This window comes from Brachypodium distachyon, chromosome 2 (genome assembly GCF_000005505.3).
Source record: "Brachypodium distachyon strain Bd21 chromosome 2, Brachypodium_distachyon_v3.0, whole genome shotgun sequence".
Taxonomy (NCBI): domain Eukaryota; kingdom Viridiplantae; phylum Streptophyta; class Magnoliopsida; order Poales; family Poaceae; genus Brachypodium; species Brachypodium distachyon.
Genome location: NC_016132.3, coordinates 46,739,501 through 46,751,363, shown reverse-complemented (window position 1 = coordinate 46,751,363; position 11,863 = coordinate 46,739,501). Strand labels below are relative to the sequence as shown.

At 42.4% G+C, this 11,863-nt stretch overlaps 2 protein-coding genes across 3 annotated transcripts; both read left to right on the top strand.

The window, feature by feature from the left end:
* Nucleotides 1-3,985: 3,985 nt before the first annotated feature.
* On the top strand, nucleotides 3,986-5,034 carry LOC100837684 (heavy metal-associated isoprenylated plant protein 4). The gene is made up of 3 exons (XM_003569513.4): nucleotides 3,986-4,161; nucleotides 4,244-4,316; nucleotides 4,407-5,034. Exons 1-3 carry the CDS (start codon nucleotides 4,156-4,158, stop codon nucleotides 4,712-4,714), a joined length of 387 nt encoding a protein of 128 aa, XP_003569561.1. The 5' UTR covers nucleotides 3,986-4,155; the 3' UTR covers nucleotides 4,715-5,034.
* A 2,402-nt stretch (nucleotides 5,035-7,436) lies between these two features.
* LOC100837384 (transcription factor-like protein DPB) lies at nucleotides 7,437-10,891 on the top strand. 2 transcript variants are annotated; one of them, XM_024459545.1, is made up of 9 exons: nucleotides 7,437-7,637; nucleotides 7,739-7,848; nucleotides 8,713-8,756; nucleotides 9,249-9,302; nucleotides 9,396-9,536; nucleotides 9,626-9,690; nucleotides 9,803-9,898; nucleotides 10,343-10,413; nucleotides 10,503-10,891. In XM_024459545.1, exons 1-9 carry the CDS (start codon nucleotides 7,534-7,536, stop codon nucleotides 10,547-10,549), a joined length of 732 nt encoding a protein of 243 aa, XP_024315313.1. In that variant the 5' UTR covers nucleotides 7,437-7,533; the 3' UTR covers nucleotides 10,550-10,891. The 2 variants fall into 2 exon arrangements, with proteins under 2 accessions (XP_024315313.1, XP_014754350.1); XM_014898864.2 differs by having other exon boundaries at nucleotides 7,439-7,637; nucleotides 9,622-9,690.
* Nucleotides 10,892-11,863: the final 972 nt, after the last annotated feature.

The window sequence follows — 11,863 nt, the reverse complement described above, 5'->3', positions numbered from 1 at the left end:
TTTCAGAACTACAACTACTAGCTAATTATTGCTGTAAGATTGAATCAGCCATTACAACTACTATCTGTTCAATTTTCTTCACAAATTGAAAACTCAGCGACGATGTAGTACAAAATAATGAATACTCTCTCCAACCGGGTTTAGAAGTGGCCTCTTGAAAAATGGTATAACCAAGTCATAGAAAACAAAGGGAAAAATAAATATAGATTTAATGTCAAAAACACTAGTACAAAGATGAAATATAACACTAGTATACCAAAGCAAAAATGTCTCAATTCAAGCAAAGGAATTAATATTAAAGTGAAAATAAAAGAAACTAATACACATAGTTAAGAGAGAGGCATTTGAGAGCGGGCTTAGATGATCTGTGAATCATGTTCGGAGGCCTTCGAAACCTGGACAGATGGAATAACTGGTTAGCAGGCTTTGAGTCCAAACCTTTTTTCGAACACCATAGCCATAAATCTACCGTAACACGGGGTATCAAATACTCTCTCCGTCCATCCCATATTAAGTGATAAAATATTACTCCCTTCGTCCAACAAAGGAGATGTCTCAACTTTGACTAAATCTGAATGCATCTATACACTAAGTCATGTCTAAATACATCTAAATTTTGACAAACTTGAGACATCTTTTGTTGGACGGAAGGAGTACATGTATCTATACACTTCTTGGATATAAATACATCCATATTTGGACAAATTTGAGTCATTTAATATGGGACAGAGGAAGTACAACTGTGCTCACTGAATGATCCCAATCCAACGTAAAATTACTGATCGTCCGATTAGCACTTCCTTGAATTTACATCCTCTTTCACTTCAACAGACGTACGAGGCTCCCTGCAACAAAAAGAAAAGGAAAAACAGACGTAGGGAGCTTCATGTCAAAAGTAATCCACAATACACGTCTCAGGTTAATTTAGTTATGGATCAGAGTGATTACTAAACCGCAGTGGCTGCTTCCACCACACGTTCATCCGCACAAGGACCGTCCATTCATTTGCTGTAGACTCTTTTGGGGATGATTAACAAAAAAAATCTCATCGGTTAGGAGTAGTATAGCCGTGATGAGGATGATGATGACCTATTGACCTGACTTCTTTCTCTTGGAAGAAGGATTAACCCTTTCGTTCCTATCATTATCCCCTTCTCTTGTTTGTTTATTTATGGACGGACAGGTCTGCTCCAAACAGCACGAAACGAATAAAATACTAGTACACATAATAAAATCCCTGAAAGCAACGGCAACAAAATGTAGAACAGGGGTGAAAAAAAAAGGAGAGGAGACGCTCTGCTTTCCCCGTCCATCTCTCCCACGACCACGATCCCTCTTTAAACCAAACTAAACCACAGGGATTCCAAGCAGCAAGCAACCTCACGTCGTTCCCAGGCCATTTATTCGCTTCAAAGTAACCTCTCCCCTCCCGCGACGCAACACAAGTCACCAAGTCATCAACGAAACGAGATCATCCCATCCCGCGCGGCGACACCCCTTGGTCGTTGCCAAGCCGCGATCAAGCAACCATGCTGGAACTGCTGGTCGGATGCAGCAGCGTGGTGCTGTTCCTCCACGGCGCCAGCCTCTTCCTCCGCGCGCTCTTCGGGCGCCACGCCGTCGTCGCGCGGCCCATCAGGTGAATATTTCCTTCCTGGCACGGATCGCGCGTGCTCGTGTTCGTTCTGTTTTTTTTTTCAGTTTCGGGGCATTGATTTACTTAGCTGGAATTGTGTTGTCGTGGACGCAGTTTCCTTGGATTCGTCGCGTGACCGGTCTGCGACGGAGGGGTGGCCGTGGCGGATCGGGAGGTGGGAAAAAACGGCGGGGAGCAACAAGATGCACCGGTTGTTGATTCTTAGAACAAGCGCAATGTATACTGTAGACCGGTAGTTTGTAAACGAAACGTGCTCGTTGGCCAGCCGATGTAGTGAGCAAGCACGCACTGATCAGTGATCAATGAGAAATCGATTACATCGAGTGCTAGCATGGAGAAGCTGGTGTTGCATTTGCATGATTTGCAAATTGCAACCGCCGTACGTCCAACCTCTACTACGGATGTTCCTGCGGTTCAATCTACTCCCTCGTCTCTACTCTACCGACCTCCTCCCAACCACCGTCTCGTTGCGCACGGACGTCAGGCAGGCTACAAAGATTTCAGCCTTGTGGCCTGACGTCGCCGGCCGGTGTTGTCCACTTGGACATGTAATTAACACCGTTCCCGCGGCGCAATCTACAGTGCAGACCAGCAGTAAAACTCCCGTTCAAGAGAGCTAAGCCGAAAGATTTGATAAATCGGTGACCAGGACGGCAACGGCAACTATCACTTCTTTTAATACTCAGATATGTGCTTGTTCGTGACAGGTAGTACGACTACAAAATAAGAGGGAGGAGTTTTTAGCATTACGGTACCTGCAGCTGTGTGGGTGTCGGTCGTCTACAGAACCATATTTGATTTCCTAGCTCACTGTACGTTTCTCACTCGAGTCAGTTACCGTTTCGACAGTTCGAGACTCGAATCGCAAGAGCGCCGTTCTCTCATTGTCCGTCTAGCGATCAACTGTTAAGATAAGCAGAGATGAGCCAGCCAAGCCAATCCTGAGTCCTGATCTTACGCTAGCAATCAAACGCGCGGTACTAAAATATCCAGGACAAAACTGGCCAGGATAAACAAACGATCTCGACCCAGCCTGACCTAGAGAGCGTACGTATTCGTCCTTGTCATCTTCCTTGTTTTCTTTTGTTGTTCAAGGTTTCTTCTTCATCTGATCCTAGTTCCTAGAGAGCGTACGTATTCGTCCTTTGTACCATGTTCCGTGCTTGAATCCGTATAAATAGGATCATGGTACTTCATCGTCACCGCAAAAATGGTACTCCTACGAGTACTTTGATAATTGATATACTTTCTACGGTTCGTCACGGACCGGCTAGTTAATATACATGCCAACAAGTTTCGCAGAAAGTACCTGAAATTAATTGCCAACCGTGTTTATACCAAACCCAACCAAACGGAATCCCCATCCGAACAATTAGACATTCTAATGTTTCAAGATTGATCGTATCTTAGCTGTATTATAAAAAATCAGTGTTCCAAAGCCTTAGGCAAAAAGCTTAAGGTACAAACATGCACTGAAAAACTGTATCTAAACCTACATCATGCAATAAGAAACAACGTTAAGATACGACTCACTGTAAATGGCCTTGGAAAAGAATACCGGGACTAGTAGTATGCCAGAGTACGTTGGCAATCTTTGAACTATTTTTGCTCAGTGAGATCCTCGTTCCCAACGCATCATGCAAGAACCTTTGGTTGCAAGAAACTTCAGGACCCAAGAAAAAAGATGAACACCCAGGGACCAGTGAAGGAGAGAAGAGATCAACAACTCTCACCAGACATTGCGCCAATAGAATAACCTGCATATACGAGCATATACTGCTAAGTACAGTACCCATGCCGGTTCTGCTTGTCCGCAGCGGTATTTTATAGTTGCTGACCTTTCCTACGTACCTACGTGCCACCAAGTCGGCTCGATCCCCAGGTTGCTGGTCAGTCAAGTAGTAATAAAAAAAATAAGACCATAGCTAACGAGACAGCAACCCGGTCGTAGCCGTATTATTAGTGATCCATTTGATGATTAGCCATATACTAATTCAACTGTAAACAAGCTGTTAGAGTACATGCTTAACTGCCGCCACATTTGGTTCCAAGAACACGCCAATTAATCTAAGTGGTTCGGAGGCCTAATTAAGATAATTAAGGTGCTGAAAATCGTAGGACCTCAAAATAAATCTAACCATGTCGATGAACCACCGAGTTCGGCTGCTGAATATGTGAGCTGCACCTATTACTCTGACTAAGTACTTGACTTAAATTAATTTCAAATCTCCTTGCAGGAAAGAAACGATTCCAATAGTATTATTAATTTTGCTTAAATTAATTATCTCACACTACCGCAATGATTGTTACCATCGACCAAGTCCAAAATCCAGACTGTGGCAGTGGCATTATGTAGTAGAGTATCCTCACATATCTGTGTATAAAGCTAGCTATCGGAAAGGGGGCTTTTGGGAGAGCTTACTGCAGGCACGTATCAGTATAGTGCCAATTAATCTTCGTCAAGCCAGTATCCTAGTTACTTTAATCTTGCCGCGACGATGAAGGTTAGCATTTCTTTCGCATGTTCTTTCCTCCATAGCTAGTAACTATGGGTTAGTGTTCATGATTTAATTGTTCTGAAACCAGATGGTGCTGAAGGTGCCGATGGTCTGCAGGAAGTGCAAATCCTGCATCCTGCAGGTTGTGTCAAAGATCAGAGGTCTGTATTCTGTCTGTCTGTCTGTGAGGCCATGGTTTGCTAGTGTCTCTTGTCTTGGTACTGACTAGTCATCTCCATGGATGATGGCAGGGGTGAAGTCGCTAGCGTACGACGAGGAGAAGAACACGCTGACGGTGATCGGGGAGGTGGACGTGGTTGTGATCGTGGACGCGCTGCGCAAGGCGAAGCACCCGGCGACTGTGGTGACGGTGGGGGACGAGAAGAAGGAGGCGGAGGAGAAGAAGAAGAAGGAGGAAGAGGAGAAGAAGAAGAAAGAGAAGGAGGCGGAGGAGAAGAAGAAGAAAGAGTGCTTCGAGCTGATGCATCACTGCAGCAAGGCGTACCAGCCACCCTACTGCATCGTCGACGACCAACCCGGCTCCTGCACCATCGTCTGAATTCAAGGTCATCGATCGTCAACAGCAGGCTCCCAGCACCACCACCATATATATACCACTGCAAATTAAGCCACTCCTCCCGCCAGGCACATCAACTTCGTGTGTAAATCGTGTTCATCCGTTCAACAGATTCGGTTCCTTATCTTACTTCAAAAAGAAGCAGAAAGCTAGCTAGATTCAGCGCGCTTTCGTGCACATTATTCTCTTTCCTGAATCTTTCGCGATTTCTGTGGGCAAGAATGATATGTCTCAACTTTCTTTGCTCGACCACTCGCGTACCAGCTGCAATCGTTGGGTTCATGACAAATCGACTTGTATAAGTTATAGTGGTGTGGGGTTCACAACTTCACCTAATGCTGCAAGTAGGTGATGCTACCTGTCGGCATTGACAAACTGGACCTGTTGTTATACGCTATTGATACTAGAACTTCCATATGCACTTACCGATAATTGGTTTTATCTCTGAAACAAATGATTTCTGCAATATAATGATTCACGCCTAGAAGTCAATTAGGCTACTTTTAGAACAAGGTGAAGATAGAAATGCAGGATAACCAAAACATACGAAGGCTATAGGTAATTTGGAATTGAGCGTGCATATATAACTTTAGGATCTTACAGGGTAAAAAAATTTCATAACTCAAGAATGAATAACAAAACTCACTCCTTTCTAAACATTTGACCGAGGTTGAGAGTTGGAAAATGTCCAAGTCAATAGGTGTACTTCCATTCGAGGTATATCTATTGGAATGAAGCTACATGATACAATGGTCAACTCTCAGGTTTAATATTTCAGTCGTAATAATCAAATTTTATCATTTCTTTTGAACATATGAGTTGTAATAATCAAATTGTCAGATAAGATATATCTAAAATATCATAGGTAGACAACATGTCTCCCCTACATCCGTCATTGTAACATGTCAATTCACAATCGTACATACATGTCACACCTCATACAACATTCATAAGCAATGCCCGCAACACTATGTTGTGGTATTGACTCAACTCAAGTAATGCCGTTCGTGACTCCGTTTCCATATAAATTTATATTCAGGCATATTGCCAAACTTGACCATGACCATGGTCACAACTATTCAAATAGATTAATACACGGCATGAGTATACGTATCTAGAACCAGACTTGCAAGAGCCATATTCCTTCATTGGTTCACAGTTCACAAGAAGGGACACTTATAAAATACACTATTAGTCCATGAACTCGACAAAAATGAACACTTTAGTCCACGAACTCGAAAAACGCACACTTAAACCCCTAAACTGGACCTACTGTGTCACTCTAGTCCAAAACAGGTTTGGCGAGGTTTAAACATACCACGTGTCTGCCACGTCAGCTTCGGCGATCCATTCACCGGCATCCTCTCGTCAAAATTGAGCATTGTGGACTTTCCCCTCGCGGGCGGCTCTGGCATAGAGAAAATCGAGTAGCATCCCGCGGTCCTGGCCGAAGCAGACGTGGCGGCCACGTGGCGTGTTTAAGCCTTGTCAAAATGTGTTTGGACTAAAGTGACACAATAGTCTCAGTTTAGGGATTTAAGCGTGCGTGAACTAAAGTGTTCATTTTTACCGAGTTCATGGACTAGTGGTGTATTTTACTCAAGGGTCACCATGTCCACAAATGTTTTTCAACACCGAATACAGGCTTGACTCTCAACTCCTTGGAACCTGGTGGTGTTCCTATTAGGCAAAATTTCTCAAAGGATTCCTTCCCAAAACCTAGTGGGCTGTGAAGGAGCTCTTCCTTGAATGGATTCAAGACGGTATGAAAGAGTCACACACACCCCTTAGCGAGATATTTATAGCCCAAGGTCCACGACAAATGACCACATATGACTTTGGTGGGAGGATAGAAGTATAAGATTTTCTAAACTACTAAGTGACCCATATTATTCTTCTTACGTTTGGGTCTTTCTCTTGACCAGATGAAGACTCGTTGTTGCTTAGTCTTTGCCACGTTTAATTATATGCTCGAACCCATATAAGAGAATTATTATTCCCCAAACAACAAAGATTTAATCATAGTTTTTTTTTCCTGAGTAGAACTTGCAATACTTAGCGGCGCACATCTTTGATGTTAATACATTTCATCTAGCACAAAAATTATGCGCTCCTCTCCCGAATCTAGTTTGTGACTGATCACATACATGATTTTGCATAATGGGATGTAGTTTTTGTGCTGCCTCATGAGTAATGAGGTGTAACCAACAAACACGTATTTTCGGTGTGCATGGCTGCCGGAGCATGAGTCATGAGTTGTAACCAGCAAAAATGAAGTTAGTTTAAAAAAAAAACAAGAATGAAGTTTACGTGTGCTAACTTACGAGTCATGAGCTGTAACCAGTAAAAGAGTTTAAATTCTTCCGTACCCTCCTGCGCACGAATATAGTCAATCTTTATACTCCTAGCTGTGTGGAATGATATCTACTAAATGCGAAAGATCGGCATACTCGGTATAAACGCACAAATAGATATATTTTGTGACTCATGAGAAACATCTGTTCTCCGAAGAGGAGGCACGAGTATATTATTTTTTAGAGAATCACGAGTATGAGTATTTAAGGATGAAAATTACAATTCGACTAAAATGGACATGTATTATAATAATTATACAATAAATTTATACAGAAATCAACGGCGTGAACAGCAAATATTTTCAAGAATCCTTTTACTTCGGTAAAGAAAGCAACTTTTACACAATCTCTCTCTCCTCCCTCTCTCGCTCCTCCCTCTCTCCCTCCCCCTCTGTCTCTTCTCTCTCTCCCTCCCTCTCTAGACGGCCGAACACCACTCGAACCGCAATGGCGCCTCCCCGCGGAGATACTGCTGCGGCTGCTTCCGCCTCACTAGACCTGACCGGCGTGCACATTCTCGAAGCTTCCATGCCCCCTCCGCTTCCCGAATGGTAATCACCAGTTCACGACCCTGTCCTTGATTTCGATTCCTTGATCAAAACCTTGTATTGAGGCTTTAGGCTTGGGGATCCTTCTGGGTTTCTTCATGCAGCGGCGGCAATGCGGCTGAAAGGAAGGAGGAGGGTGATAAGAATAGGAAGAAGGAGAAGGCCGAGACACAGCGGATCACCGGTTGGGGGCTCCGCGAGTACAGCAAGATAGGTCAGATGAATACTCCATGCTTAAGGCTCGAGCTTTTAGTAATTAACTGGCATGGTTAATCGTGCGTATTCAGCTTGGATGTTGATGGAACGATTCCGTAAGAACCAGTTTGGGCGATTTGATGCGTAGTTTGGTGTGTTCTTCAGGGAGGATGTGTGGGAGAACCGGTGGTGAACAGTTCTTTCTTTGGTTTGGCTGTGCTGCAGCAGGCTATGAACTTCTTTTAGCTTCCGTTTGTTGAAGGATGGTCCAGAGATGAATGTTGGTTTGGTTACTGTTGATTGAATTGTACAAACCCCATTTTAGGCTACAAGCTGCAGGGGATGTCTGAGGAATTCACAGCATAGTTATAGGTGGTTTGACTGCTTTCTTGTGGATTTGGTCTGAAACATAGGAAATTTATATCAGATTAGATCTAGATGCCATGTAGGTATTTAGCGCATGTATGTAGCCTGATATGGGTTGTCATCCATCGGTACACTACAGATAATGTTTTGAGTATATAGAGATATTCACAAATCACAATTCATTGCGGTTAACTTTTGGTTTACACTTTTTTTCTCTCGAAGACACACGAGCGGGTCTTGCAGCCAAAACAACCAAAACCCCATAAAGAAGAAGAAACTAAACCTTTTGGTTTACACTGGTCGAAGTCAGAGGAAGTTGTGTTGATAGAAATTCCGTAAGGTCAAACATGTGCAATGGAGATGTCATGCCCTTGTTATAAATGTTTATCTGCCATTTTGTTGTTTTGAGGAGGTAGTTTTCCTGTCATGAGTGTAAACTCAAGTTGCTAACCTGGTGATTCAGTCTTAAACATAAACACTGGTACTGTGATCTAATGAGCATTACATGACTTTGCAGTTTGTGAGAAAGTTGAGGCCAAAGGGAGAACGACATACAATGAGGTATCTCCAATGCGTGTACCCTTCACTGATTGGACATGATAAATCACTTCCTTCCGCTTTCTTTCCTTGTATAGTTGCCAAAGGCTTTTTCTTCTTCTCCGTTTCTTCTTTTTCTGTTTTCTTTGTTTTCTGTATTGCCCCTGCTAGGTTTTTTGTTGTTGCCTGTACTTGCGCTTTCTTCTTAATGGAAAAGACACGCCGCTCGGCGTGCTCGAGAAAAAAATAAATCACTTCCGTGTGCCATGTTACTCTGCCTTGGATTGCTTCATCTAATCAGTAACCACAGCGAGGCCAGGTAAGCTCAGGAGAGCTTATGAGGCACAAAGATAGCCCTGAATGCCAAATGCAAAATAATTATCCTGTCATCCAAATGCTGAAAGGCATAAAAAACAGTAGTTCAATTACATTGCTGCCATGTTATATGTTTGAGAAATGATCTGTTTTCTCCCCCTTTGGCTGTCAGCTACCTCAACTAGCTACTGTCTGTTCCAGGTCGCAGACGAAGTTTATTCAGAGCTGAAGTCCATGGCACATATTGGTCAAGGGGTTTGTTCCTATTATTACATCGTATTTATACGAACCTCTTTTTTCACTCTCCGGAGAACATATGTGCTAAAGGAAATAAACTTATCCTTGTAGTTTGAGGAGAAGAATGTTAGGCGGAGAGTGTATGATGCTTTCAACGTTCTCATTGCACTTCGTGTTATTGCAAAAGAAAAAAAGGAGATAAAATGGATGGGCCTTTCAAATTACAGATATGAAACAATAAAGAAGTTGGAGGTAAGTATTTGTGTTTATTTGCAGGTTATACGGACAATAATTGAATACGATTATGACTTAATTGCTGCCATGTTCTGTTCCAAAGGAAGTTCGCAAAGAACTCAACAACAGGATTAAGAACAAGAAGAAACTCCTCAAGGAAATTGGAAAACAGGTCAGTTGTTTGCAAGTATGCAGGATCTTCTCTTGGGTTTTGTATGTATCTTACTATTATATATAATGGTGTGTCTGATATGGCTTGCTGATTCTTTCTTGTTCATTCAAAGTTTGATGACCTCCAGAATATCAAGTTACGTAACCAGACACTGCAGAGCTCAGCAGAGAATGCTAATGGTATCCAACTTCCATTCTTATTGGTCAAGGTATTATTTTTCTCTTGTTCCACAACTGTAGGAGATCCTTAACCCAGGCATTTGCAACTAAGTGCAACCTTTCTCCGTATCTAGAATTCTAGATTGCCCTGTATGTTCAATCAATTTTGGTTATCTCAGATGGCCTTGTTAGGACAATGTTTTTGCTGGTCAACAAGCATTCCCATGTTTGTAACTGCTGACTTGAGGCACAACCAGCCATCCACGTAGCAATGTAGATTCCGACAAGTGCTAGTGAATAGTGACTGCTTTAGACAGTATGGTATTGGTATGTAATGCTTGGAATGCCTTGCACTTAGATATGTAATGACATAAATGCTGTCATATGGAAAGATCACGCGCAAAAGAAGTCTGTACAAGTGATTCATATGCTGTTGATAGAGAAGTAAGGGATTTTAGACAGTCTAGTTATTGATACCATTTATCTTTAAGCAGACGTCTAGAAAAGCTAGTGTGGAAATTGAGATTTCAGAAGACTCAAAGTTTGCCCGTTTCGAGGTCACCGGGTATGTCTCTGTTTGCTACCAATTTATACATACTACCTCCAGATTAGCAGACCTGGCTCCTAACCAAATGTCCGCAACTCTGTTTTCAGTGCACCATTCACGTTGCATGACGATTTGTCAATACTTGAAGGGATGAGGCATAACAGCATAGCAAGAGCTGACCTCGGCACCCTTCATTAGAGACTCGAGCTTGTGATAGAGCAATTGAAGTGTCAGAACTGGCATAACCAATTTCTCTTGCATAGTTAGATATAGCTATCTTTACTATGAAAACTTGACCTAGTTTATAGGCCAATCTCTCAGGCTTGAGAAGATTTTAACCTGCAAATTTTGTCTCCTTTTTGGTCTAGCAGGTTATTAGGTCTAAGATAGATGATTCTTATCATATATGCTGCTATGTATAAACTTGAGAACAGCTTTAATTCCGAAGCCTGCACACAAGCTTCGTTGATTATCATTGATGATCAATTTGTCCTGATGCTTTTCCTCCTTGCAAGTTATTTATTTTTCTAGTACTCCCTCGCATCCATAAAAAATGCGCGACACTTTTTATGGATCGGAGGGAGTAGCACTTAACGTGTGAGTGATGTCCAGTGCTCTTTTCAGTGCCGCATCCATGATAAATCTCATGAAGGTGTGCAAATTGCTCGAGCCTTTCCTGGGTAGTCAGGTAGTCGGTAGCAAGATCTTCGTTTTTAAGATAGAAAAGATAATCATTAATCCATACTTCCTAGTTCTTCCATCTAAGCTTACCTGGTTTGACCACATCCTTCGTCAATCTAGTAGGTCTAGAATTGTGGTTTGGGTTGTTCGATCGATGGAGTATTCGTTTTGGTAGACTTGTTAAATAAATTAATAAAAATAGATGTGTGCATCATTTTGATGCAGAGACCAAAAGTTTAACATCCTTTTCCGTTTGTTTTTTTGGGTAGGATCGACTCATACGGAAACCATGAAGTTTTGCACTAGGATTTAGAACTTTTGTTTTTTTCGAACGGACAGGAGCTGCTGCCAGAGTTCCGACCATACAAAACACAAATTCGTTGTTATTTCTGTCTTACATTATATAATGAAGCCTGGATGATGATAGATCTGTCATAAGGAAGACAGAAGTATTCTTATATCGGAATCGTTGACTAGGGATGGCAATGGATATCCATTACCCGCTTACCCGGCGGGTAAATCCCCATTAGGGTATGGGTTTGGGCCAAAAATCTTTACCCACTGGTACGTAAATGGGAAAAATTCCGTACCCGTCGGGTAGAGCGGGTACGGGTATGGGAATGCGTAACCCATACCCATGTACCCGTTTACCCATATAGTAACTAGCCTGTGAGTGTGATCTTCACAGAGAAGAAGAGGGGCTCACAATGATGTGCTGCAGTTTTTGTCATGATGTGTTGCTATTTTTAATGATACATTGTTTTTCTATGTGTTCTTGTTGTTTATA

What these genes read in the sequence shown, in the direction of transcription:
- LOC100837684 (XM_003569513.4), top strand. An exon ending in GGTTGTGTCAAAGATCAGAG is followed by an intron (nt 4,317 to 4,406) that starts GTCTGTATTCTG and finishes GGATGATGGCAG; the next exon opens with GGGTGAAGTCGCTAGCGTAC.
- LOC100837384 (XM_014898864.2), top strand. Translation starts at nt 7,534, where the DNA reads ATGGCGCCTCCCCGCGGAGATACTGCTGCGGCTGCTTCCGCCTCACTA. An exon ending in CCGCGAGTACAGCAAGATAG is followed by an intron (nt 7,849 to 8,712) that starts GTCAGATGAATA and finishes ATGACTTTGCAG; the next exon opens with TTTGTGAGAAAGTTGAGGCC. An exon ending in TTCCATTCTTATTGGTCAAG is followed by an intron (nt 9,899 to 10,342) that starts GTATTATTTTTC and finishes ATCTTTAAGCAG; the next exon opens with ACGTCTAGAAAAGCTAGTGT.